The sequence below is a fragment of the Acomys minous genome (genome assembly GCF_964271855.1).
Source record: "Acomys minous genome assembly, chromosome: 16".
Taxonomy (NCBI): Eukaryota; Metazoa; Chordata; class Mammalia; order Rodentia; family Muridae; genus Acomys; species Acomys minous.
Window position 1 is genome coordinate 97,788,662 of NC_140498.1, and position 27,286 is coordinate 97,815,947.

A 27,286-nucleotide genomic window follows, 5' to 3' on the forward strand; every position below is an offset into this window, starting at 1 on the left:
CTCTGCTACCGATTACAGAATGTTATCTTCTTTTTTTCGTTTCTTTTTCTTCTTAGGAAACTGATCTTTCTATATTTGATCTCATTGGACTAGAAAATAAAATCACTCGCCATGAGGCTGAATTACTGTGTAAGAAGAGAGTGACCCGGAAACTCATGGAGGAAGCCTTTGCTTTACCCCCTCCAGCAGCCCGGCCAGCAGCAGTGAAGCTCAAGGCCAGCAGGTGTGTGGACTGCTCATCTGGCATCTTTGCTGCGCCAAGGACTTCCTGCTGCTTGACAGCTGTGTGGGCCACCAGCAGCCCCTTCCTTTAGCTGTCCCCAGGTCGTCAGTGGTGATGAGGAGAGCTGTGTTCTTGAAAGTGCTCTTGGTCTCAGCGAGCACAGGACATTAATGAGACAGCAGATCCTGAGAGTCACTCTTCTTGGTTACCTTCAATAAAATGAGCTTTAGGATTTGGGAAGCTGCCAGGGCCAAGAAGAGCCTGCTGACTGATGTGGCGATGACTAACATCTGCTCATGGGCAGGGGCAGGGGCAGGAGCAGACATGGGTCCACTCAGCAACAGTGAAGTCACTGCCACAGCACAACAGGGCAATGCTGGCACACACCTGTAATCCCAGCACTTGGGAGGCAGAGGCAGGCACTTGTCTGAGTTCAAGGCCAGCCTGCTCTACATAGTGAATTAAAGGTCAGTCAGAGCTACACAGAGACAAAACAAGTGAAAACCTACGGATAGAGATGATGAAGTGAGGGGCATCGAGGTGCAGGAGAGATAGGTGGTGCAGTCAGGGTGTAGATGCATCTGAGCAGTGACGAAGGAGGAGGAGAATCCGGGGCTAGGGTGAAGAGGGGAAACAGAAAATAGTGGTGTTCTAGAAATAAAGAGGGCATCTGTACACATGAGAGGCCCATTCTTCAAGCTTTTTCCAGACATGGCTTCCATGGGATTGTCGCCTGCTTGCCTCCTTAGAGCTCAGCTCAGGCCTGACCGACCCGCACAGAAAGTGCACAGCCGTGTGAACACAGAGGCGCCATCCACTTGGACTTACCCGGACACTGTTAAAAAGTTTGTCCGGTTGGCTCCTTGTTTGTCCTTTCCATTTTCTAGTCACAGAGTTCACACCTCTGTGATCACAGGAGAATCAGCTGCCTGATTCCCAGCCCCTGCCACCTCTGTGCATTGTCACAGGCTATCTCGTCACATGAGCTAGGAGGGAGTCTGCTTTTCCCTTGCTCAGAACTGTAGTTATAACATGGATGTTACATGCCAGAGGTGGTTTTCTCTTAACATACTGTGACATATACCTGAATATTGAGATTAAACAGTACCCTGTTAGCAGCTGAGATGCACAACTAACCGCAGAGTTTGTCAGCGGTTCCCATGGGCTTGATGCAAACTTTTTGCCAACTGTATTTTTAGCTACCTTGTTCCTCTATATTTCTTTAGCCTGCCTTTCCAGCTGGTCTCTGCAGGGTGGTCCTGTAGAGCCACGCTCTCTGCAGTGTGGTGATGCTGTGTGTCTTCTGCTTGGGCCAATGGGCACCTAGGTTGTTTCAGCCTGTGCAGTACGGCCAGAAGCCTGAGGGCCGCACCGTGGCATTCCCGAGCACACATCCGCCTCGGATGGCAACCACCAGCACGGCTGCTGCGGCTCCACAGGGCCAGGTCCGAGGACGGCCGCCAATCGCTGCTTTCTCTGCCAATCCAGATGCAAAAGGTACCTGACAGAATCAGCTCTTTTGTGGAGTCTGTGGGAGGCTACTGACACTCTGTTCCCGCCTACTGAGTGTTAGCAACTCCAGAGTGCAGAGCTGCCACCTGCAGATGTGATAGGCTGAAGGCACTTTTTTCTTTCCCCTCCCTCTCCCTCTCCCTCTCCCTCTCCCTCTCCCTCTCCCTCTCCCTCTCCCTCTCCCTCTCCCTCTCCCTCTCCCTCTCCCTCTCCTTCTCCCTCTCTCTTAAAGACAGGGTTTCACTGCAGAGCCCAGGATGCTCTAGAACTCACAGTCTTCCTGCTTCCAGGCCCCTGAGTGCTGGGACTTACAGGCGCGCAGCACTGCCTAGGTGTAGAGTTTGCTTCTTGTGCTGGGTTTTCCCTGTAAAAGAAAGTTCACCTTAGCCGAGCAGGTGATGGGACCTCCGCAAAGTATTTTTCTTAAAGTATTTCAAGGTTGTTCAGGAAAGTTCTGAGCCTTCCTGCTGCGTTTGGTGCTATTGTTTTAGCGTCACCTACGGTAAAGAGGCGGGGAAAGACCTGCAAGTGGTCTCGTGACCTCACCTGAAAACAGCAGTGCAACGTTTCTGCTGAGAGCTGGTGCTTCTGCGTATTTACAAAGTGCTTTTTAGCAGCTGGAGCATTTGACGGCCCTGTGTCCAGTCTAAGGTGTGAGCCCTCTCTCTCAGCCCACAGCAGGCTCAGGATTCTGTCATCCTAAGAACTCTACCAGCCCCTCCATCTTTACTTCCTAAGAGTGGACTTCTCATTTGAGAGACTGTGAAATGATGTTTGTGTAATTTCTTTAACATTCGGGTGTAAAATACTTGGTGTTATGAAGAACCTCTAACAGCTTTGCACAAAACAACCTTATTGATTGCAGCAGCAGCAGCAGCCCCGTTTCAGAACTCTCAGGCTCCCGTCGGTGCGCCTCGACACCAGCCCACCTCGACCTCCAGCACAGCAGCAGGCCCAGCCCATCCTTCGAGACTGCGGGCTCAGACCGCTGTCCAGGCCTCCACCCCAGGCCCACCCCTGCCCCCGCCCCAGGCCCCCTCGCTGGTGGCCGGGCAGAGCGCACCGCCCCAGCGGCTGGTGCTTACCTCGCAGGCCCAGGCCCGCTTGCCCAGTAAGTGGACTTACTGTCCAGGGTCTGCTCTCACTGCCTTGGAGCAGTGTGTCAGGAACACGGGATGTCTGAAGAGCCTTTGCTGTCCACTGCCTCTGTCTGTCCCTCAGTCCAGGCCTGGAGTGTGATGCCTGTCATGGTGGAGCCTTGCCAGTGGACATTGTCCAGGGCCCTGCTCTGTCCTGCTCTCTCTCCTCCCCATTCCAGCAGCTCTGCTCTCCTCCTGTGGTGCACTGGTGTCAGGGCTAGCACCTTCACTTAGCCTCAGCCACAGGTCTGCGCAGCAGTGCCGCCGGGTCCACACTGGTGGCAAGTGGTGAGACCACATGAATTTAGCATTAGGTTTCCGGACACTATTTGCTCTTTTTAGTTTCTTAAATATTTCCACGTTTAAACTTGGCATGAATACTTGCTCAATAGAGACATTTCTTAACAATTCAGTGACTAAAACAGCTCAGTGTTACTGCTTTTTTCCTAATTCAGAATCTTGTACTGCTGGCAATGGGATTAGCAGGTTTCCAAATCTTGTACAGACCAGTATCCAGCCTAATACAGACAGTATGCCAACCTAAAATACTACAGACGGTAGATGCTGCTTCTCTGCTGTGTTGAGGGCTTTAGGAAAAGCACCAGGGGAAGCTGGGCGTCTCTGTGGCAGCAGTGGAGGAGAGTGGTTGTCCTAGGCAGTCACACGTGTGGGAGGACTTCCGTGAGTGAGTGAGCCGACTGTACCTAGGACGGCTGCTGGGAGGTTGAGGTGTCTATGTATGACTCTCTGTCTCTGGTTTTCCTTTCCCCTTCCTTTGTGCACGGGTATTCTGTGTGCAAGACATATGGAGGGAGCACGCTAGTATTTACTAACTGTTCTCTATGGCACCTTTTCTAACCCTGGCATGGATTTTCTTGGGAGAGGACATTTGAACTTGGAGTGCACCCTGTTTAAGCTTCTGATCATTTGTTATGGAATATCAAAGCCTGTGAGCTCATTTGATTTAATATAAACTCAGATTTTACAGCTGACTTATTCAAGCTTTCCTAAATTTAAAGAAAAAACCATCTACAATTCACTGGACACAAACTTTTCCAAAATTTTTAAAGTCATCTGATGAGTCTCCAGTTTAATGCAAATAGATTTCTGATATTTTTTAATATTTACTATTCTTTTTTTCCTTTTATTACTTGGAGAGAAAAGTAAAGTTCTTCCTTAATAGTCTGATGAGTAGTTGTTGATACTGAAAGTCCCTGCCAGTTGTGATTAAATAGATTAACACTCAAGTCTGGTACTTAAGAGTATTTTTTTTCCTTTCGTCCTAAGATAACTTTTCTTAAAATGATAGCAGTACCTAGCTAGTTCTTGAAGATGCTTGAGTATAGCACAGCAGCCGCTGTTTATAGTAAGAGACTGTTGTAGACTGGCCGTGACTTCACTCCAGGTGAGGTTAGTTCAGCTTTTCTTCTGCGTTTTAACAGGTGGGGAAGTAGTGAAAATAGCTCAGCTGGCGTCCATTGCGGGGCCACAGAGCCGTGTTGCCCAGCCAGAGACTCCGGTGACACTGCAGTTCCAGGGAAACAAGTTCACCCTGTCACACAGCCAGCTGCGGCAGCTGACAGCAGGCCAGCCTCTGCAGCTGCAAGGTAAGACATGGCCAGCGGGTAGCAAAGCTGGCAGGGGGCGGCGGGGTGCAGCCTTAGAATTGCACCTGAGAGCCTGTCTGGGGAGCAGAGGGAAACGTGGCTCCCTATGAGGGCCAAGCCCTTCACCCGGGAGAGGCTTTAGCCAGCCTCCCCTCAAGCCTTGTTGAGGAATACCGAGGTGATGTTCACGAGTCATCTTGGCAGTGATGCTTTTTTTTTTTTTTTAAATCAACACCATCTGCTCTTTGAAAAGAGTTTCCTCTTTTGTAAGTTAGGGTAGAATTATTTAAGAAAGTGTTAATATGAATGTGAGTCAGTTTTTCCTTAAAATGCCAAGAGATTGGCTATTTATGTAGAAATTGCTCTATCTGTCCCTCAGTCCAGGCCTGGGGTGTGATTCCTGTCATGGTGGGGCCTTGCCTGCCTGCCTGCCTGCCTATGTAGCTGTTAGTTGGGTTCTTACTGTGTTGCCTAGGCTGACCTGTAACTTCTGAGATAAGCCATCCTTCTGCCTCAGCCTCTAAAGTAGCCGAGACGTCAAGATTTGTGCCAGTTTAAAATTGTACTTTTAGCTCCTGGATCCAGACCTCACAGACCTTTGTCTGAGAACATGTCTGTGGATGCTGCTTTCAGAGGAAAGGAGGCAATAAAATGTGACTAGGTCCTCAAATTAACCCTGAGTGGTATGTGGCAACAGCTGCAGCTTCCTTAGCTGCATCCAGTGCCAGATTATCATTGGCTGCTCACCTTCCTGTTACGGTTTCACAGGTTGCCATGGCAGCACCAGCTTCCCTGCACCCCACTCCAGCAGCCTCCTGGTACTTGTGCCTATGTCCGTGGGGTTTGGGATCTCAGACTCAGGGCCACCCAGAATGCAGTTGGTAAGGTTCAGGCACACATACTAGAAAAGTGGCAGCCTGTTGAGGAGCAGCCACAGAGTCACGGGCACCTGGGCCGAGCCCAGCTCTTAGTGGTAGTTTTCCTCCCTTTGCCAATGGCTACATGAGTCTGAGCGTTTCTGTGACCTTCACGGCCCGAGGACAGCTGTGGTCCTCGGTGGACGTGTACCTGGGTATGTGCATGGTTAGTGGTGTTTTCTTGATGTGGTGTCGAGCAGGCTCTCCTTTGTCAGTTACTGAGCTGCGCATATATTTGCCTGTGTAAATGTGATTCTTTGTGCACTATATGCACTCAACTGTTTGTGTGTCATTTGGAAGTGGCTAGCGCGTAACTGTACTGTGCATACACCTGTTACCGATGCCCTGGTGGACATGTGATTGCAGGTAGTGTACTCCAGATCGTGTCAGCTCCTGGGCAGCCCTACCTGCGAGCCCCAGGCCCCGTGGTGATGCAGACCGTGTCTCAGGCAGGCGCTGTGCATGGCACCCTGGGAAGCAAGCCCCCAACCAGTGGCCCCAGCCCTGCACCCTTGACCCCACAAGGTAGGGTGTTCTGAACAGGAAGAAGGTTTGGTGAGAACTTCTTACTGACTTTTTTTTTTCCCCCTGGAGTGACTTGCAGCGGCAGGGGTCATGCACCTCTGGCCATGGGCCTTCTGTATATTAAAGCCTTATTTGTGATAGTCTAGTTTCCACACTCGTGTAGACATCAATTTTTAATTTTGCTCTTTTATTTATTTACTTTTAATTTTTCTTTTTATTATTGTTTATAAGAATAAACATGAGTTGGGTGGTGGCACGCGCCTTTAATCCCAGTGCTTGGGAGGCAGAGGCGGGTTGATCATTGTGAATCGAGTCCAGCCTGGTCTACAAGGTGAGTCCAGGACAGCCAGAGATACACAGAGAAACCTTGTCTCAAACAAAACAAAACAAAACAACAACAACAACAACAAAACAAAACAAAACAAAAAAGAGTAAATATGAAGGGTTATTCTTTTGCTCTCAAATGTACTGGTTGAATATGACCAAACTTGACTATTGTATTATAATAAAAAATCTCTGGGGGCTCAGAGATATGGCTCATCAGTTAAGAACACTTGTTGCTCTGCAGAGGACCTGGTTTTGTTTCCTAGCACCTCCATGGCAGCTCACAGACTCTAGTCCCAAGGCCTCTGTCATCCCTTTGTTAGCTTCACATGTGGGACACATACATGCAGGCAAAATACCAATACATAAAATTATACACACACACACACACACACACTTTTATTTTTGTTTTGGCTTTGGTTTGGTTTGGTTTTTCAAGACAGGGTTTCTCTGTGTAGCCCTGGCTGTCCTGGACTCACTTTGTAGACCAGGCTGGCCTCAAACACACAGAGATCCACCTGCTTCTGCCTTCGTGAGTGCTGGCATTAAAGGCAAGTGCCACCACGCCTAGCTAATTTTATTTTATTTTTAAGAAGAAAACTCTGAGAACCACAAAATATTAAGTTAAGTGTGCCCAGAGCTTCCTGAGAGTGGAGCCCTGTACTTGGTGCAGAGTTTGCACTGTTCTGGCCAGCTCATGCCCAATGGCTGTGGGGCTCTTGGCTTCTCAGCTTCTCTCCTTTCTTCTTCCTTCCTTCCTTCCTTCCTTCCTTCCTTCCTTCCTTTCTTTGTTTCTTCCTTCCTTTGTTTATTTCTTCCTTCTTTTCTTTCTTTCTTTCCTTTCTGACAGGGTTTCTCTGTAGACCAGGCTGGCCTTGAACTCACAGCAATCCACCTGCCTCTGCCTCCTGAGTGCTGGGATTAAAGGTGTGCACCACCACTGCCCAGCTTCTATCCTTTTCTCTGCCAGCTTCTCGAAGGACCGATCCTTGCCTGGATATGCTCAGTATATTAGAGCTGGTGGGTGGGTTTGTTTCCTAGGTGAGTAAGGAGCTATGCTGATGATCTGTGGTGTCTTACCAGCGTGGGACTGGCCTGACCAGGTTGGCCTGGGACAGCTGTGTGACATGTTTGTGCCAGAATAGTCTCAACACCCAGTTCTTGACATAGCTTTGATGCCCCAGCCTCTTAGAACCAGCTCCTTTTATCTTCCTGGGATTTCAGGAGCCAGCTGCTATGCCTTGGCCAGGCAGTCCACCCTTAGCAATGTAGCCATTGCACATTGGCTTTTCTTTTTTGTTCTTTGCTTTGTGATTGGGAAGCCCTCGGGTGTTGGGGATAGAACTCAAGAATTTCGGGCAATTGTTCTACCATTAAACTACACCCTCACCCCCCCTTCCGCTGTCTGCTTTTATATTTGTAGTTGGTGTTCCGGGTCGAGTAGCAGTGAGCGCTATGGCTGTTGGAGAACCTGGGCTGGCTTCCAAACCAGCGTCTCCTGCTGCAGGGCCAACCCAGGTAAGGCTTCGATGCAAGGACACACAAGGGCAAGTGCACGGCGCTGAGGCAAGCAGCTTTCAGAAGCTTTCCTGTGGCATCCAAGATTAGGAGTTTTAGAGATGCACATGGTTTTTGAATCTTGATTTAACACTCATTCCCAATGAAAGAAATTGACATAGGCTTCTGGCTGCAGACATTATACTCCTGTCTTTTTTTTTTTTTTTTTAAGATTTGTTTATTATTTATACAATTTTTTGCCTGTATGTACACCTGCACACCAGAAGAGGGCACCAGATCTCATTATAGATGGTTGTGAGCCACCATGTGGTTGCTGGGAATTGAACTCAGGAGCTTTGGAAGAGCAGTCAGTGCTCTTAACCGCTGAGCCATCTCTCCAGCCCGCAGTCCTGTCTTAATTCCTTTTGCCTTGTCTTTTTCTGTGTTTTGGGAGAGAGAAGGCTCTCTGGCCTCTTCACCTTTTGCCAGTAGTTTTATAGAAGTAGGCCAGGGATGTTGAAATGAGTGTATGCATAACGGTTCCCAAAGAGGTTAGTGATTTTTGTCCGGTTGTTTCTTCAAATAACCTTTTTTCCCCCCTTTTTGTCATATTTTTCTGACATTTTTGATCAAGGAGGAAAAGAGCAGACTTTTGAAGGAACGGCTGGATCAGATGCATTTTATCAATGAGCGGCGCTGTTCCCAAGCTCCGGTGTATGGCAGAGACTTGCTGAGGGTCTGTGCCCTGCCTGGCAGAAGGAAGACGCCTTGGTGCTGGCCTTACGATAGCTACCTTGGGAAGGAACCTTGGGAAGCAGCAAACTGTTACATGTCACCCTCAAAAAATAAAGGTGATCTGATTTTGACATTGAGTCAACGTCAAGAATCTCTTCAAGACGTTGCTGACAGGTGAGTTGGTGTATACAGGTAAATACTCTGACCCTTTATTGTTTTGTTCCTTTACTCTGCTGCACACCAGAAATTTTCTGTTTCCTTCTTAATTTGGGGTCTAATATAACCCAGGCTGGCCTCCAGTTCTGTGTAGGTAGCCTAGGCTTGCCTTGAACTCTCCCCAATGCTCCTGCCTCCTCCTAAAATGCTAGTAAGAGTTACCACATCCTGTAGTTTTTCATTCTTTGGAATTGTTTATAAATTTCCGATTGCTTTCCCCCAGGTCGTTCTTTTGTGTTGCTTGGGGATTTGAGGTGGTTTGGGGTCTGTGTCTGGGACTGGAAGCCCTAGCTCATAGCTGGCTGTTTTAGAAAACTGACCCACGAGACTAGCTGAGTGTTCCTTGGGGTCATTGAAGAGTAGAATTCAGACCGAGTTAGTAGAGCAGCTGGAGTGGGCTGGGCAGCACAGCTAACCACACTGGTCCTGCTGGGCCTTGGTATGTCTGCTGCTGCTGCTGAGACTACTGACTTTTCTGTGTGCCCTGGCGCTTCTCTCTAGGCTCAGCTTGAGGGTCTTTTTTTTTTTTTTTTTTTTTTTTTTTTTTGGTCTGGCTGAACTACAGTGTTAATTCCCTGTCCAAAGAGAGGCCTTGATTACCTAATGCCTGAGCTCCATGCCTTTCTGGTTATAGATCTGTGAATTAATGAAGAAAAGGACAGAGTCCTCTCCAGGCTGATGCATCCTGTGCTGAGCTTTCGTAGGCTGTGTGATAGATTTGCAGCCATTTGTTCTTAGGCCCTTGTTTGTCTTTACACACCACGGTGGCCACTTCAGCAGAGATATGCTTGGGAGCAAACCACCAAGGCCAGCTTCAAGGGCTGAGGAGGCAACTGTGCATCCAAGAGCCAGTGTTGCCTCTGCAGAGGACCTGAGTTTGTTTCCTAGCTCCGTGTTAAGGAGGTCACAAGTGCCTCAAGACCAGGGGATCTACAATGTCATCTTCTGGCATCGCTGGGCACTGCATGCATATACACAAACCCCTACATAGACACACATGTGTAAATAATAGCTAAAAGTAAAAATAGCTGGGCATGGTGGTGCACGCCTTTTGTCCCAGCACTCAGGAGGTAGAGGTAGGCGTATCTCTGAGTTCGAGGCCAGCCTGGTCTACAAAGTGAGTCCAGCCAGCTGAGGCTACACAGAGAAACCTTGTCTCGAAAGACAAAACAAAACAAAACACCCCTGAGCTTCAGCTGATTCCTAGGAGAAGGCTTTCTGCTGTGGATGAGTGGAGGGTAGCAGGGGGTGTCAGGTTAGTTAAGGCCTTGCTGGTCTGTCTGCAGGGTGTCTGGGTCTGGCCATGTCATCTGCAGCATTTAGAAGGTTTGTATCCAGAGACAATTTACTTCTGTCCCAAGAGTCCCTGCAAGCATATCTGAGCCAATGGCTGTGGTCTGGAGAGTACCAGGTGCTGCTCTTTAGATTTGCCTTGACTGAAGTCGTGCCCTTCGGCTATGGAAGATGATGCTACCTTGCAGTGATAGAGTTAGAAGCTCTTGTTGCACATCTGGCAACTCACGCTGTCAGAAGGTTCTCACTGCTGCAGGAGGGTCCAGGGTACCACATAGTGACCACACGTGATTTCTGCTCCTCAGGGTGGCCTGTGTGATTCCTCCAGTGGTGGCTACACCACCCTCCCTGTGGGTGGCGAGGCCGCCCTCACTGTATAGCAGCAGGTTGAGAGCTCTGAGGCAGTGCCTGAGAGAGCACACCGGCCCCTACCACCGGCAGCTGCAGCAGCTAACAGCACTGCGCTCACTGCAGTTCCCGGAGCTGAGGCTGGTACAATATGACTCAGGTATGACAGACCCTGTTGGCACAGTTTGCGGAGTGATCTGTGCTTGTGCTGGAATGCAGGACTCTTGCTGGTTCTTTCCTTTCTTAGGGAAGCTAGAAGCTTTAGCAGTACTGCTGCAGAAGCTGAAATCTGAAGGACGCCGGGTGCTGATTTTGTCTCAGATGGTTCTGATGCTGGACATCTTAGAGATGTTCCTGAACTTCCATTACCTCACCTATGTGCGCATCGATGAGAACGCCAACAGAGAACAGCGGCAGGTAGGAAGGAATCTTGTCTTCCTGTGGTTCCATGGTACGACCCTGGGTTGTTGCATTTAACCCTCATTCCTGCAGCACTGAGGTCAGGGGCCACTGCCTATTCTAGCAGAGCACATGTGAGCTCCAGACTGACTTCTTTCTTGAATTTTCCCTGTGGCGCTCCCCACTCCCAATAAGTATGTTAGCCATCTGGGTGTCTGGTCCTAGGTGTCTCAGGAAAACAGGACTAATCTGTAGTCACATTAGGATAGGATTGGCATACTTTTAAGAGGTGACTATGTAGCAAAGATATGAGTGCTTTTTAGACAAACTTACAAAGAAATACAAATTGAAAGTGTATCCATGTTTTTGTTTATCATATTTGCAAATTTTTAACATTTGATTAATATGCAGTGCTGGTAGGAACCTCTTTAGCATAACTCTCCAGAGTGTGACATGGGTGGACAGGTGGTGTAGTGACCCTCACCTAGGACTCCCATACAGCAGCAGCAGCACTGAATGAGTGACACATAAATCAGTTAGCGTTCAGTGTACAGAGTTAAAGTTCAGCAGAAGAAAATTCACGAAGAAGGTTTGTGCCTTGGCAGTGAGCCACAAGCGTCTACACAACTCCAAAGGACAGACCAGAGAGTCCCTTTCAGAAGTGTCTCAGTACAAGCCCGAGTGTGTAGTGGGGAAAACAAAAGTAGGGTGCTGGACAGCGGACAACACTTGAGTTGCTCTTCTTTATGTTTTAAAGCAAACACAGGGTTCCTATAGACATACATGGAAATAGAAAAGAGCCTGGTGTTTTTAGTAATAGTGTAGAAAACTGGGTTGTTATTTGAAGGGAGAGGGTTGGTCAATTTTAGTTCTGTCTTGACGTGGAAATTACTCACAGACGAGAAGAGCTCACATTCATTACAGCTGTCCGTCCTAAGTCGGGCTTCCTCAGCCTTACTCCAGGGGCTTCTTGCCTGTAGAGTGCCCTGGCATTGCCTGAGGATAGAGGAGAAAGCACAGCTCCCTCCCTAGCAAGACTCTGCTTTCTTGTGGGGCCTACAGATTGGGCTGACAGCCAGTGTCAGGGCACAATAGGGCATGACATCTTATGTGTGTGTTGCCTGTATTGTCTAAACATGACACGGAGACACTGTGGATAAAAGCATGTATACAGCAGAGCCAGGGCAAGATGCCATATGTCGAACAAATCAGACTATTGCAACATAACTTGAGTTGACAGATAACAGGAAGTGTCAAAGGTCTCCCAGTATTCTCCAGAAATGTTAACCTAAGCACTTTGTTTCCTCTCAGGAGCTGATGAGGAGTTTCAACAGAGACAGGCGGATTTTCTGTGCCCTTCTATCCACCCATAGCCGTGCCACTGGCATAAACCTTGTTGAAGCTGACACTGTGGTGTTTTATGACAATGACCTAAATCCAGTTATGGATGCCAAGGCCCAGGAGTGGTGTGATAGAATTGGGAGGTGCAAAGACATCCACATATACAGGTGATGACAGTCCTGGCCAACTTGTAGACGTGCACACAATGAGCTTTGTGTAAGGTGTGGGTGCAGGACTTCAGTAACAAACCCCAGGAAAGAGGTAGAAGCAGCTGTGCTGGGCCGCAGCTGAGTTGTGGAAGTCCATGACCCCTGAGAAGGTTATTTCCCTCTTAGACGTGTTTCTAGCGATGCGGTTCTGTCTGGTCTTCATACTTGATATTTGCATGGATCTGTAGTCAGTTGTGTGGCTTACGTCTGGTTGTTGGCTCCCTGGTGTTCAGTGGTGTTCAGTGCTCTTTTAAAGTACCAGGGGCGCACAGCTTGTTTTATAAAATACAAAGCATCTGTTGAAAGACTTTGGCTATGTTTCATTATCTTCAAACATATAAATTGTAACTGGTGGCTGCTCACAGCTAATGGGGAAAACAGAAAGTCCCATGGCCCACATCTAAGTTTCTTGGTGCTGCTTTTATTATTGTTAGTTTAGTACCAGTATGCTGTGTACTGGTGTGCTGGACCTTAGCTGTCTCTGAAAGGACGGAGCTGGGCCACTGTTTCCTGCTTAGGAACACAACGTAGTCTAGACAGGCAGAAGATGAACAGGCTCCAGATTGAGTGTTGAAGAAGATCATAACAAAAGAAGAAGGGAAATGATAGGCTGGAGGGGGTGGCTTGCGGTTCTTAGGGCAAAGGTCAGATCTGTCTCATAAGTTGAAAAATACGGTGTTCTATTTAAAAGTGGGAATTTGCATAGTCACTTGCAAGTGTCACAGCATGAAGAAGATCCAGCTCACTGTGGGAAGCTCACTGTGGGATAACGTGATACTCAAGTAGCCTACAGATAGGCAGCATATCAAAGAGAAGCTGAGTCTAACAATAATAGAAGCTGCCGGGTGTATGGGCAGCGATTGCCTCAGCTCCTCTGAGAGCAGCACAAGAGGACTTGTGGAAATTAAAGTGCTGCGCCCTTTGTCCTGTCCTCATCACACTGAGGCGTCTGCCCCACAGGGTAGCATGGGTTACTGCAGCAGGAGCAGGGAGCACCCATTAGAGCACAGCCACTCTACCTACTGAGCAGACAGAAGGAGCGCATGCTCATAGGGAGCAAGTGTGGGTTAGCATGTGTCCTGGCAGGCAGGACTGCAAAGGCCTTCGCGTTGGCTGCCTAGGGGAGGAGGTTGGGAAGGCCAACGACCGTGAAAGTGCATATGCCAACAGCTCCTTCCCATCAGCCTCCTTGAAGGAAGGAAGGCCAAAGACAAGCCAAAGGTCGATGCCACCAAAGCCTAACGTGTTGGGTGTCCAGAGCAAGAGTGGTTTCTTACATGGGTGTGGTAACTCCTAGAGTGGATGGTAACTTACTTCTCTTCTCCTCACCTTCCTTGGGCCTTCTTACTTTAGCCCCTCCACACACAATTTTATTAAGGAAAAAAAGAAAATGTGACCCATACTGGACATGGTGACGTGTGCTTAAATCCCAGCATTCAGGAGCCTTAGACAGGAAGACCATGGATTTGAAGCTAGTCTGAGATTAAAAAAAAAAAAACAACCCAACCCAACCCACTTCATGTGTGTGCTCTTGTTATATGAGTGTAAGGTGATGCAGCCTTGTTCCCTGCATGCAGAATGCTTCTGTCCTTAGACACCAAGGAGGACAAAACTTGAGCCTGTTGTAGTGTCATCCACAGATTAGAACCTGGCTGTTGTTCTGTTCCTGTACATACTAGACTATGAATGGTGGGGCCTGCTTGAGGCGCTACCCTGACACCTACGAGCCTGGCGTGCGGGGGTCAGATGAAAACTGTTCATTCAAGTCTCTGATCACTAGGAAGTCAGGGAAGTGATCGGCTCGACCTGTTGTGCTCAGAAAGTGTCAGAAAGGACAGACAATAGGGAGGAGTCCAGGACTGAGTGAGAACTGTCTAGGTTGAATGTAGGGGAGAAATAGTGGCAGGCAGAGGGACACACCACAGACTCCAGAGCTCACGAGAGCCAGGATGGGAGAGGGATTCACAAGGAGTGGCTTCGTAGGCAGTGATCAGTGCGTCAGGCAGGCGCTGCTTCTCTGGCCACCGTTTGGATACCTGCGCCTGGTATTGGCGTGTGTTTCTAGGTGACTTCACTTATTTCATCTGTATATGTGTGTGTGTATGTATGTGTGTGTGTGTATGTATATGTGTGTATATGTATATATATTTCTCTTTCCTTTTGTAGGCTTGTCAGTGGCAATTCTATTGAAGAGAAATTGTTAAAAAATGGAACTAAAGATTTGATTCGGGAAGTAGCTGCTCAGGGAAATGACTACTCGATGGCATTCTTAACTCAGGTACTTTCCTTTTTTAAAGATTGATTTACTTATTGTGTATACCTTCATGTACACCTGAATGCCAGAAGAGGGAAGATCTCATTATTATAGATGGTTGTGAGCTACCATGTGGCTGCTGGGAGTTAAACTCAGGACCTATGGAAGAACAGCCATGCTCTTAACCTCCGAGCCGTCTCTCCATCCCCCAGGTTCTTTTCTTTTTTCTTTTGTTTTTTCAAGACAGGGTTTCTCTGTGTAGCCTTGGCTGTCCTAGACTCAACTTTGTAGACCAGGCTGGCCTCAAACTCACAGCGATCCGCCTGCCTCTGCCTCCCGAGTGCTGGGATTAAAGGCAAGAGCCACCACGCCCAGCTTCTAGGTACTTTTCATGTACTTTTCATATATTAAGATTCCTCAGTGAACAGGAGTGCCTGTAATCCCAGCACTAGGGAGGCAGAGGCAGGTGGATCTCTGAGTTCCGAAGTCAGACTGGTCTATAAACTGAGTCCAGGACAGCAGGGCTACGCAGAGAAACCCTGTCTTGAAACAAAACAAACAAAGCCCCCCCCCCCAAACAAAAAAGTTCTCAGTGATTGGATATAGTAGTGCAGGCCTGTAGTCCAGCACTCGGGGGCCTGAGACAGGAGGATGCTACTCTGAAATCAGCCTGGCCTAGAAGCCCTGTCTTACCTCCTAACCTCACTCAGTGAGGAATGCAACACACATCTCTTTTAAAATAGGAATTCACTAACGAGGGCTGGTGATTCTTGTGTGGGCTTTCTGCTGCCCAAGGCTCAGGTCAGATACAGCATTATGTCTGTTTCTAGAAATTATTGTGCTTCTTATTTGTGTCTAGCGGACTATTCAGGAGCTGTTTGAAGTTTACTCGCCCATGGACGATGCTGGCTTTCCTGTGAAAGCTGAAGAATTTGTGGTGCTTTCTCAGGAACCGTCTGTCAGTGAAACCATTGCACCCAAGATTGCAAGACCTTTCATAGAGGTGAGAGGGAAGCTGGCCAACCATAAGGCTTGTCTGACAATGGCTGTTGTATTTGAGTCTTGACTGTGTGTGCTTTCCCAGGATGGCTGTGTGGCTCCACTCACCTGGCTTTTGAGTACTTGCCCTTACTCTTCCTTGATTCTCCCATCCCGTGATCCTGCAGCCTCCTGCCTGCCTTCCGGCTCTGCCCCACCTGGAAAGTAGTACCAAGGGAGTAGAGGAGAAGATGCTAGCCACTGTCCTCTTCCCACTGGGACTTTCTGAGCCATGTTTGATTTCTAGTACTGACTCAAAAGAACCAGGCCTCCCATGAGGCATCGCTTGTGTGTTGGGTGACTGTTTCTGTAAAGCGCGCAGCTGACTTTGAAGACTTAGATGAGGCCCCAGAGTGTCTCTTTAGCACACTCACGTTGGTTCCTTGTTGGGGCATAATATTTGGATGCCTGTGAGGGATGTTACTGTTCCCGTGCAGGCTCTGGGAGGTTTGGAGTTGAATGCATGGGCCCTGCATCTGCACATCACATAGCAGATACCTGTCAGGGTCACTAATCCCTTCCTTCCCGCCCCTGTCTTGACCGAGGCCCCTTTGACCCCAAGGCTAGGTCTTACTTACCCCTCAGTTGCTGAATACCTTTTCTGTACTGCAGCGTCAAGTGAGGGGAGGTGTCCAGACCCTGCTCTCCATTCCCTCCTAGTGTCCTCCCCATGGAAGCTGCCACACCTCCGGTTCTGCTGTTTGCCTAGGGTAGTGACAACTGACTTGTTGCTTGCTTTTCTGCAGAAGCCATGACTGATGGCCTGCGGGCAGTGCCCTGGTGTGCTGCTGGCTTGTGCTCCATGCTGTCATAGCTTGTGGTGATGGGCAACTGCTTTCTGATTCTAAAACTGAGCTATTCTGAAAGTCCCTCCTCCTCCTCCTTCCAGAAGAGACTACCCTTGTGGCATCTTCCTGCAGTTGCCCATCTTGAGCTGGGTGGGAATGGAATTCCGTGCTTTGGGTCTGCTCTTCGTTTCATGTGGCTGTAGTATTTCTGTCTGCATTCTAGATAATGATATTACCCAGAACGCAACACACTGCTCATCAGACCTGTGTATGGATGACTGTTTAGAAGTCTCATGCGACCATGTACATGTATGCTCTTGCTGTAGGCCTTGAAGTGGGGTTTCTGGCCAGCATACCCTGCGTATGTCACTATTGAATAGAGCTAAACAGTATGGCATCTGCGTGGTGCAGCTGCTGTGCACTGCCCAGGGCCTCAGCTGGATGGTCAGTCTTGTCAGTCAGTTTCTCTCTCTCAGTTGTTGTTGTGGTTTTGTTTGTTTTTCAAGACAGGGTTTCTCTGTATAGCCGTAACTGTCCTGGACTCGCTTTGTAGACAGGGCTAGCCTGGAACTCAAGTGATCTACCTGCCTCTGCCTCTGCCTTCCGAGCGCTGGGATCATAGGCATGTGCCACTGTGCCCAGCTGGTCTCTCAAGCTGATGGTTTCTTGTGGTAGACTTATTTTACATCTTACTGTGAATCTGAGCACCTTTTTTCCTGAGTTTGTCGGCCATTTGAGTCTCCTCTTCCTTTCCCCAGTGCTGGGCATGAAAGCCTCAGCTCCATGTCAGCCTCACCTGTCGTGTAGGCAGCCAGAGGGCAGTGCTCTCCTCCTGCCCTGTGAGTTCTGGGACTTGAACTGAGGTTCAGGCCACACAGACCTTCACCTTGACCTGCCGGGCTATCTTATTGTCCTCTGGTGAAGGTTGTTTTGCTTTCTCCTTTCTCTCTTCCCTGCTGTCCCTTTTGGCTCTTCGTGTCTACGGACTCAGGGCACCCAGGCCATTATTCTCCACCTTGCTGAACAGCTAGGGCTCTCTGTGTCAGCTCTGAAGACTCTCCAGTCATCAAGGCACCTCCTTCCACCGTCTTCTACAGTGCGGTCGGTCATCTTCTAAGCTGCAGGTTTTGCCAAACACTCTGAAAACTGATTGTGTGGGGTTTTGTTATTGTTGTTTGTTTTGACTATGGTTATATGGTCTCACTCCCCAGCCATTGTCAGATGTGCTTAGGGAAGTGCACAGTAGCAGCTTTTTAATGTGCATGCCTTTCTTCTTCTTCTTCTTCTTCTTCTTCTTCTTCTTCTTCTTCTTCTTCTTCTTCTTCTTCTTCCTCCTCCTCCTCCTCCTCCTCTTCCTCCTCCTCCTCCTCCTCCTCCTCCTTCTTCTTCTTCTTCTTCTTCTTCTTCTTCTTCTTCCTTCTTCCTTCTTCTTCCTTCTTCTCCTTCTCTTTTTCCCCTAGACAGGGTTTCTATGTGTAGCCTTGACTATCCTGGACTTGCTTTGTAGACCAGGCTGGCCTCGAACTCATAGAAATCCGCCTGCCTCTGCCTCCTGAATGCTGGGATTAAAGGTGTGCATGCCTCACTTCTAATAAAGTTAGCTGTCCTGTACGTTTTGGGCACCTCTGCTACAGTTTTTTGTGGACTTCCTTTTGGCCAGACTTGCCTTTTGTAATTGGACTGTGAACAGACCTCTGTTTTGTTCTCCCTGTGTCAGGAGCTCTGGTTGACACTTACGTTCTGGTGTGAGGTGAGACCACATGGCCCCTTCTAGTTCTTAGGTTCTGTACTTTTTGGTGGCCTCGCTCTCTTTCCCCTGTTTGTCTAGCTTGATGGTAGTTTCATAAGGTCTAGAAACCCTTAGCTCCACCCACACCTCCTCACTGGAGTGCCTGTCAGCAGCATGAGTGTGAGGCTCTACAAGCAGGGAACCAACCTCAGGAGGCTCGCTGGTGCTTACCGGGCAGCTGTCTCCCCCATATGCCAAGTCCATCTCAAGTCTCAGTGCACACTCCCTGTAGGCCCTCAAGAGCATTGAGTATCTTCAGGAAGATGTGCAGAGGTCCACAGAGGAGGCTGTGCCTGGATCCAGCACTGTAGTTGTGTCCTCAGACTCTGACGGCTCTAGATACGACGAGGAGCCATCACAGCTGGAGGAGCTGGCTGACTTTATGGAACAGGTTTGGAGATTTTTTTTTTCCTTTAAAGCTAAGAATTTTAACATTTAAACCCTTTTGTAAAATATGTTTTGTTTGCTTTGACTAAGAACAGTTATTTTTAAAATTAAATGTTGGTGAAAGGATTTGTGAGGAATTTTGTTGTTCTTTATTAAGTTGCTACTGACCCAGTTCAAAAAAAAAATGTGTTTTTTGAAATAGCTTACACCAATTGAAAAATACGCATTGAATTACTTGGAATTGTTCCATACCACCATTGAACAAGAGAAAGAGAGAAGCAGTGAGGTAAGAGAATCAAGGGCATCGCAGTGTAACATATTGCAAGCAGACGTTTTCAGTGCTGGGTTTCATTTGAAGCGGCTATGACGTCATGAAACTGAAGGGACATCCACGTCCTAGCAGTGCAGGTCTCCCTGAGGCTGAGGCCTGAGGGCCCGTGCGAGCAGCTGGGATGTCTTGGAGTAGCTTGGGGCTGATTGAGGGTCACATGCTGAGGGGCAGAGGATGAGGCATCCTTTTGGAGAGACAGGGCTTCCCCATTTGTGTGTGTGTGTGTGTGTGTGTGTGTGTGTGTGTGTGTGTGTGTGTGTTCTATGTGCGCGCGCATGTGCATGCGTGCAGTGTCTCGGGAGAGAGCAGGAACAGCCTGGCTGTTCTGATCTTGACCGTTCTTTTCCCTATGTTGCTTCCTGGCAGGACTTGTTGATGACGTCAGTGAGGGACTGGGAATCGCGCAATGCTAGAGCTCTGCAGGAGAGGGAGGCCCAGCTGCAGCTGGAGCAGGAGGAGGCAGAGCTGCTCACCTACACGCGGGAGGACGCCTACAGCATGGTAAACCCTTCCACCCCTGAAGAGGGCGCTCAGCCCCTTTCCTCACCTGACTGCTGCTCTGATGAAAGCACTGTCTGATAACTGATACTTTTTGGTTTTAGAGACAAGGTTTCTCTGTGTAGCTCTGGCTGTCCTGACACTTGCTCTGTAGACCAGGCTGGCCTCAAACTCACAAGAGATCTGCCCGTCTCTGGCGCCACCCCCACCCCCACCCCCGAGTGCTGGGATTTAAAGTGTGTGCCACCACTGCTGGTGATAATTGACACTTTGAGGTCTTAACAGGAAAACTGACTTAATGGATATTATTTCTAGAATTTAAATAAGACACAGTTTTAAATCCACAGTCATGCTTAAATATGGATGACAATATGTGATTTGTGGCAGGTAGCATGAAGCAAAGCCTTTCCTGTGTCTTAAGCTTGTTTGTGTTCCATAGGAGTATGTCTGTGAAGACGCTGATGGGCAGGCGGAAGTCATGCCGGTATGTGGCCCTCTCTCTCCCTGAGTGCCTAAGCAAGGGCCAGATTTCCCATAACTTGGCAGCTTATGGAACCTGTTTTCTCTATGTAGCTCTGGACACCACCCACCCCTCCTCAGGATGACAATGACATCTACATTGATTCGGTTATGTGTCTCATGTATGAGACCACACCTATCCCAGAAGCTAAGCTGCCTCCTGTTTATGTGAGGAAGGAGCGTAAGCGGCACAAGACAGATCCCTCAGGTGTGCACCCCACTGGCTTCTGCCCCCAGAAACTGCTCTGCTGGTGGGAGGCCAAGTCACTGTGGCTCTTCCTCCCTCTGCTGGAATAGGAGGAGGGCCCCACCATTGTCTCTTGTCCCATGTCCCGGGATCCTCTATTTCAGGAGAGGAGCCTTGGCCATACAGTTGTTAGTCCTGGAGAACCACTGAGGGGCTGGGTGCCATGGCGTGCACCGCATTCTCGCACTGGGGTGCTGAGGCAGAGGATCACAGGAGCTCATGGCCAGCTCGTGTTGAATAGTGAGACTGTGCTGAAAACCCAGAGCAGATAGTAGTAAGCTCAGGAGCTTCAGCAGTGGTTTCTGTAGTTCCTCGCTCTACATGCCTCTTGTGTGTCTCCCCTTTCTTTGATCCTGCTGGCGAGGAAGTCTCTCAGAGTCCTGTGTTGCTGAGGTCTTCTTTCCCTGCTCAGCTGCAGGCCGGAAGAAGAAGCAGCGGCATGGGGAGGCAGTTGTCCCACCACGGTCCTTGTTTGACCGCGCGACGCCTGGCATGCTGAAAATCCGACGTGAAGGCAAGGAGCAGAAGAAGAACCTGCTGTTGAAGCAGCAGACGCCCTTCGCCAAGCCTCTGCCGACCTATGTCAAGGCCTCAGGGGAGCCTGCGCAGGACAGCCCCGACTGGCTCATTGGCGAGGACTGGGCCCTGCTGCAGGTGAGTGAGTGGCTGTGTGACTACCTGCCCATGGTTTGTCTGCTCCCCTATGCTGGCGGTTCGTAGCACTTTCTGGGATGTCTTCGGCACGTGGAAAGACAGCACCAGTGCATTTGAAGTGTGTTGACCTGCATGCTCTGAAACCTCATCCTCCAGGCTGTAAAGCAGTTACTGGAGCTGCCCTTGAACCTCACGATTGTGTCGCCTGCCCACACTCCTAATTGGGACCTTGTCAGTGATGTTGTCAACTCCTGCAGCCGAATCTACCGTTCTTCTAAGCAGTGCCGAAATCGTTATGAGAACGTCATTATTCCCAGAGAGGAGGGGAAGGTGAGCTTGAACTCCTTGGTCTCCCTGGGAAGAATCGGCCTCTGTAGTGGCCAGGTCTTGCTGTGCATTGCTGGGCAGTGTGGCTGTCCCTGTAGACAGTGGTGAGGTCAGCCTTCTTGATCAGTGAGGCCCACATGGACATCCTCGGATGCATCCTCAGAGCATCTGTCACTTGCCCTTGAGTCATCGTTGTCAGCAGCATGAACTGGATGCCACATCTGTGCTGTTGCCGCAGTGTGGAAAACTGCATTCAGTCCTTTGTCATCACTTGTTTTTGTTTTTAAGTTTCAGGTGAGTGAGGGAAGGACTATTGTTTGACTTGGTAACGAGCTCACTTCAAGAAGAGTCTGCTCTTACTGTCTGAGCTTTCACACACAGTCAGTGGTGTGACAAAGCACAGTCTCTTTCTGGGTTAACTTTGAGCATGGCAAGTGTTTATTTACTGATAATATGGCCAAACCATGCACCTCTCCTTTAAGAAGCCAGCTGTGGTTGGCGCTGCTGCTCAGGGATGTGCAGGCTCTACTTGGCTCCCACCTGTTCCGATGTGTCTGTTCCATTTCTCCATTTGGCTTTCTTTACACGGCTCCCTCTTTTTTTTTTTTTTTTCCTTTCTGCTTGATGCTAGTTTTTCTGCACAGTGTCCACAGGCCATGTCGCACCAGCGTTCGCAAATATTCAGCCCTATGCCAAGACAGGTGTGCAGAGAACACTGCCTTTCTGACCATCTCAGTATGTCCATTAGCTTAGGAGCAACCGAAATATTGCAAGACAGGCATCTGGTACTTGTTTTGGTAAAATTTGTCTAAAAATAACCTTGGTGTTAAGAGCCATGTGTGCCCTCAGGATGAGGTTGTCACACTCACCTCACTTCTGTGACCACTCTTTGAACCATCTCTTGTCATTTCTAAAACACTCGTCTCAGAACAAAGCATTTGTTTGCTTTTTTTAATAAAAAAGCAAGCCTTCCTCATGATACCATTCTGTGGTACCTCCACCATAAAACCTCCTCAAGTTTCACATTCTCTCTTTTATGTTCTGGAAGCATTTATAATAATAGCATCCATTACCTTAATATTGAAAAAAAATGAAGCTAAAATATTTTCTTCTCTTATAGCTGATTTGTGAAGCTAATCCAAAGAAAAAGGCACAAAATATTTATAAGGTACGAGGAGGTGTTCTGAATGAGATGGAAAGCTTTCTGTAAGTGCCTGTGCCAAGGAGCACAGTGAGATTCAGGCTGAGCTGGACTGTAGCATCAGAAGTACAGCACTTAGGGTTTTCTCAAGTGCCTTTTCACTCGTGTGTACAGAGGCTTCGCTCCTTCACCTGAAGGAAGCACACAGTGACTCACTGAGACCCTCAGGGACGTGCAGAGCCTCCCTGTTGCCCACACCCTGTTGAGGCCTGTAACATGGAGCTAGATGCCAGGAAGCTTAGCTTACTTAGACCCAGCTGTGGAGTTGCCCGCCATAGCTAGAGCCAATCAGGGCTTCGTCGCTGAGCCCGTCCTGCCTGCCTTTGGCCTTCTCTGGCCTTCGTTCTGATGGTGGGTGTGATGCACTGGCTCTTAGCTCCCTTCTCCCTGCTTCCCTTTGTGTAGTGCTGCTGCTGCTGTTGCTGTTGCTGCTGCTGTTGTTGTTGTTGTTAAGTAGAAGAGTGCTTAAAATAGGGGCAGATCCATGTAACCGTGCATATTCGTTTTTTTAGTTCTGACTTTCCTTGGCATTCTCTCTCAACTTAAGGCATTCCTCCAGCAGCAGACGTGTGCGTGTGTATATTTGCCTACGTATATCATAGCTATACTGGGTGTACCTCATTGGCTTCAGTAATGGGCTTAGTCAGGGTTTAGGGATACTGAGGGGCAGAGAGAGTCCTGGGCTAGGTCAAGTTGTGAGCTCTTGTCTCTGACCTTCGACCCTGCACAGAGACCTTGCACAGATTATCTTTGGACTTTTTGTATCTGAGGGGGAGTGCTTAGGTGTCTCTGTAGCAAGTAGACAACTGTTTAGCTGTATTTATAAGCAGCAGAGATCACAAATGTTACAGCCCCCAGGGAAGACAGTCTTGGACACCTCTGCTGCCCTCACTGTCCTCTGTGGGTAGAAGGTATGGGATCCCCACTGCCCTCTATTGTCCGTGGGGATTATCTCCAGAGTGTGACCCTGAGCGTTTTATGCATCTTTTCTTTCCTCAGTGAAGGGGGAGGCTCAACTGAGCAAAGATGCCCTAAGGACTGGGGAATATTGCCAGCAAGCAGCAAATGGCGGCCCCTCAGCGTTGCTGCTGTTGTAGTATGTTGTCCCAGAGAGAAAGGAAGGGACTGGGACTTGGGTGCAGCCGTTGGAGCTTAGCCACAGGCTTCTGACTCAGCAAGTGCTGTTCCAGAGTAGCTGTGTGTCAGGCCAAGGGTCTAAACTTGATGCGCTCCTATCCGTTTTATTTCAGAGTAAGAACAACCGTCCGCTCCGCACCAGCCAGATTTATGCTCAGGATGAGAACGCCACTCACACACAGTTGTACACAAGCCACTTTGACCTGATGAAAATGACAGCTGGCAAGCGAAGCCCGCCAATCAAGCCTCTGTATGTCCCCTGGGCTCTCACTGTGCCACCGTGGCTGCGGCAGCTTAGCGGCTGGCACGTGATGGTTTGCCTTTGTTCTTTCCTTGTTGCAGGCTTGGCATGAACCCCTTTCAGAAGAACCCCAAACATGCCTCTGTGCTGGCAGAAAGGTACTCTTGTAGCTTTGACACATTTCTCTGCTTTGAAATGCACTTGTGTAGCCACTAGGTTCAGTAGAACACGGAACACGGCGTAGAAGAGCAGTGTGAGCTTTCGTGGCGAGGGCGTGGGCCCTGAGCTGGAGAAACCCTGAGACCTTCTGCCCTTGAGGAGGGTGTGTCTGAGGTAGCCCCTGCCAGACAGACAGACAGACACATTAAGTCATGCGCTGCATTTATAAGCAATCTTTATCCCCTCTTGCTTTGCGGCAGGGGCTTTGTTCTCAGGTGTAGCGAATAGGTTCCAAGGCTAAGAGTGATGGCGAGGAAGTCTCTTCCCCAGTCTCCTCTGTCCTGCAGGGACAACTTTTATTGGCTGTACCATTAAAGGATGTTAAGTTTAGAGACACATTAGAGCTGAATGTACTTGGCTGTTCAATAAAGGAGAAAGAAATTAGTTGGTGGGTGATGGTGAAGCGGAGGACGGGAGGATGAAAGCACTCTCCTTGGAGCTGAGCTCCAGGCGGGTCCTGACAGCATTTCTGTATGTTCTCTGGGATGGTCTAGCGGGAAGGAGATCCGCTGAGACGAGACCACTACCTCTCTGACTTTATCACTGCACATGTGCATACTGGTCCCTTCCTGTCCAGCCCCTGCTTTCCTGTTAAATTTGGTGTCTCCTCGTCACATAGCTGTGGGAGTGGTGCTTGCCCAAAGAGTCAGCTCATGGCACATCTGCTGAGCACCCAGTCGCAGTGCTTGACTTCCTTTAGCAGTGCCCTGTGGGACCTGGGCTTTTCACCTCTCAGTGTCCGTCTCCTGGCGCTGGACTACCATGTGGAAGCTTGCAGCCCAGCCCTGGAGTGTCTCTCTGCAGTGGGGCTTACCTGCACAGGTGCCCTTTACACCCATTTGTTACCTGCGTGACTGGGTGGGTGAAATGATGGGTGAATTGGGCTGCTGTTCTGTTCTAGGTCAAGGGCTAGCGTGGCACACAGTGCTGAAGGAAGGGCGCTGGGCTGCTGCCGCCTTCAGGGTACTTAGCACGAAAGAGGGAGGAGAAGTTCCTCACAGAGACAGGACAGAGAGGAGGATGCTTGGGGTTTGGGGACAGTACTTTCAGGTGCTAGGGTAGGGGGTGTTTAATCACTTCCCTGGGAAGGTGGGATGTGAGCTGGGCCTGGAGAAGAAGCTAAAGACGAGACTTGGGGACACCAGAGCAGTCAGTATAGGCAGACAGACGGTGCTGCAGGGGCTGAGCAGGGCCCTCATGTGGCTAGGTGTGGGCGTTGATGAGGCCACTCTGGCCTGTCGTGTATTTTAGCTGGGTGGAAACCTTAGAGCATCTGCTCTGGGGTGCTAGTAGGAGGTGGGGTGGCATTTGTCCAAAGTTGTGGGAGAGCCTTGGGCAGGCTCTAGGTTCTTGGGAAGGTTGTGGGGAACTTGTGGAGGTGTCTCGGGCAGACCCACAGAGTTGGTGGGGTACTGCCTGATAGTGGACTCCTGAAACTCAGGTAGGCTGTTGGTTTCGTTTCTGTTTTCTTTTTGAGACGAGGCTTTAGCACAGGCTGGCCTTGAATTTATGGTAATCCTCCTGCCTCAGCCTCCAGAGTGATGGGAATCCTGTATGAGTGTGAGCCATTATGTCCTGCGTACTGTTTTTTTCTTAAGTAAAAACCTTTCACATTTTAAGCCCTGCTTGGCTTCTTTTTGGCATAGATACATTCCCATCATTACTTCCTTGTATACTAAGTCAAATCAAGTTCTGTGCTTTGCTAGTTTTTGTTGTTGTTTGGGGGGGCGGTTGGGAAGGTTGTGTTTGGGTTTTGGGGGAGTTTTTTGCTTTTTGGATTTTTGAGATGGGGCTTCTCTTGTAGCCCTGGCTCTCCTGGAACTCACTCTGTAGACCAGGCTGGCCTCAAATGTAGAGATCCGCCTGCCTCTGCCTCCTGAATGCTGGGATTAATGGAGTGCACCACCACTGCCCAACTATTCGTTTCTTAACAGAAGCCAGAATTATGATGAGTCTGGTAGCTGAGACTATGACAGAGTGACTAACCCTGGACCAAAACACAGCTCTTATCCTGAGCTGGAATGAGTGGGAAAAAGGATATTTTCATCAAACTATTCAGGACAATGTGTAGTTTAAAACTAATAAATTGTGGGTCTTGAGATAGGGCTCAGCAGTTAAGAGTTTGGCTCCTAGCACCATGTCATGTTGCTCACAGCCACCTGTTACTCCACCTCCAGGGAGTCCAGGGCCATCTTCTGGCCTCTATGGACACCTACGTTAACTTGCATAAGCTCAAACACATACACATAGTTTTAAAAAATTAAATATATTTAAACAAACAAAACTAATGAGTTGTTGCTAGAATTTTCCAGCAGTATTTTTGACTATGACTGATCTATGAATCTGAAGCTATAGATTAAAGGGCTTTTGAGCCGGGCGTGGTGGGCGTGGTAGCGCACGCCTGTGATCCCAGCCCTCGGGAGGCAGAGGCAGTGGATCGCTGTGAGTTCCAGGCCAGCCTGGTCTACAAAGTGAGTCCAGGACAGTCAAGGCTACACAGAGAAACCCTGTCTTGAAAAACACAACAAAACAAAAAGGGCTTTTAACTTTGCCTTTTTAACCTTGAAGTGGAATCAACTATGACAAGCCGCTGCCTCCCATTCAAGTTGCATCTCTCCGTGCAGAGCGAATTGCAAAAGAGAAAAAGGTATAGTGCCTTGGACCCTGGGTCCTCTCAGAAACATGCTGCTGTGAACTGCTGTCACCCTGGGCTGGGTCCAGTTCCTTTAGCAGGTTCTCTTCCCACGTGACCCTTCTAGGCTTTGGCTGATCAGCAGAAGGCACAGCAGCCACCGGTGACACAGCCACCTCAGCAGCAGCCTCAGCAGCAGCAGCAACAGCAGCAGCAGCAACAGCAGCAGCAGCAACAGCAGCAGCAGCAGCAGCAGCCTCCACCACCTCCACAGCAGCCACCACCACCACTGCCCCAGCCACAGGCAGCAGGCAGCCAGCCACCAGCAGGGCAGCCTGTTGTCCAGCCCCAGGTCCAGGCCCAGCCACAGCCTGTGCAGGCACAGTCAAAGGGGCAGCCCACAATGACAACTGTGGGCAGTGCTGCTGTGCTGGTAAGAGCCTCTAAACCCACAGTCTGTGCACCTCGCTCTGTGAGGACTCAGGGCGCACCCTGGGGGGAGCCTGCATTTTCAACTGACTGAGCCATCCTCAAAGGCTCATAGACTTAAGTCTCACTGAGTTGGAAAGGTAAAGCTATTCTTTGGAACAAGGATCAGGCTTACGGGGAACCTGGGACCTAACATGGGGTGGAGTTGCACATGCTTTTAGTCCAAGCTTGAGGGGCATTAAAACAGGAAGATCTTGAGTGTGAGTCCAGCCTGAGCTGTAAAATAAGACTGCAACTCAAACGAAAAAGA

The 27,286-nt window shown here is 49.2% G+C and overlaps 1 protein-coding gene across 15 annotated transcripts in view; it reads left to right on the forward strand.

The window, feature by feature from the left end:
- EP400 (E1A binding protein p400) overlaps positions 1-27,286 on the forward strand; it is a 95,902-nt gene that overhangs the window by 57,114 nt on the left and 11,502 nt on the right. For 9 of the 15 annotated variants that reach the window (XM_084764305.1, XM_084764306.1, XM_084764296.1 and 6 more), the window contains 24 exons: positions 57-223; positions 1,551-1,720; positions 2,601-2,846; positions 4,317-4,481; positions 5,765-5,923; positions 7,671-7,765; positions 8,379-8,653; positions 10,294-10,496; positions 10,584-10,753; positions 12,047-12,243; positions 14,452-14,563; positions 15,399-15,542; positions 18,387-18,545; positions 18,744-18,827; positions 19,239-19,373; positions 19,810-19,854; positions 19,944-20,097; positions 20,549-20,790; positions 20,947-21,120; positions 22,238-22,285; positions 23,569-23,705; positions 23,798-23,854; positions 26,484-26,562; positions 26,675-26,980. In XM_084764305.1, the coding sequence (XP_084620431.1) occupies positions 57-223; positions 1,551-1,720; positions 2,601-2,846; positions 4,317-4,481; positions 5,765-5,923; positions 7,671-7,765; positions 8,379-8,653; positions 10,294-10,496; positions 10,584-10,753; positions 12,047-12,243; positions 14,452-14,563; positions 15,399-15,542; positions 18,387-18,545; positions 18,744-18,827; positions 19,239-19,373; positions 19,810-19,854; positions 19,944-20,097; positions 20,549-20,790; positions 20,947-21,120; positions 22,238-22,285; positions 23,569-23,705; positions 23,798-23,854; positions 26,484-26,562; positions 26,675-26,980 (3,723 nt within the window). The remainder of the gene's footprint in view (positions 1-56; positions 224-1,550; positions 1,721-2,600; positions 2,847-4,316; positions 4,482-5,764; positions 5,924-7,670; positions 7,766-8,378; positions 8,654-10,293; positions 10,497-10,583; positions 10,754-12,046; positions 12,244-14,451; positions 14,564-15,398; positions 15,543-18,386; positions 18,546-18,743; positions 18,828-19,238; positions 19,374-19,809; positions 19,855-19,943; positions 20,098-20,548; positions 20,791-20,946; positions 21,121-22,237; positions 22,286-23,568; positions 23,706-23,797; positions 23,855-26,483; positions 26,563-26,674; positions 26,981-27,286) is intronic. The other 6 variants (XM_084764302.1, XM_084764299.1, XM_084764300.1 and 3 more) reach the window with 3 other exon arrangements.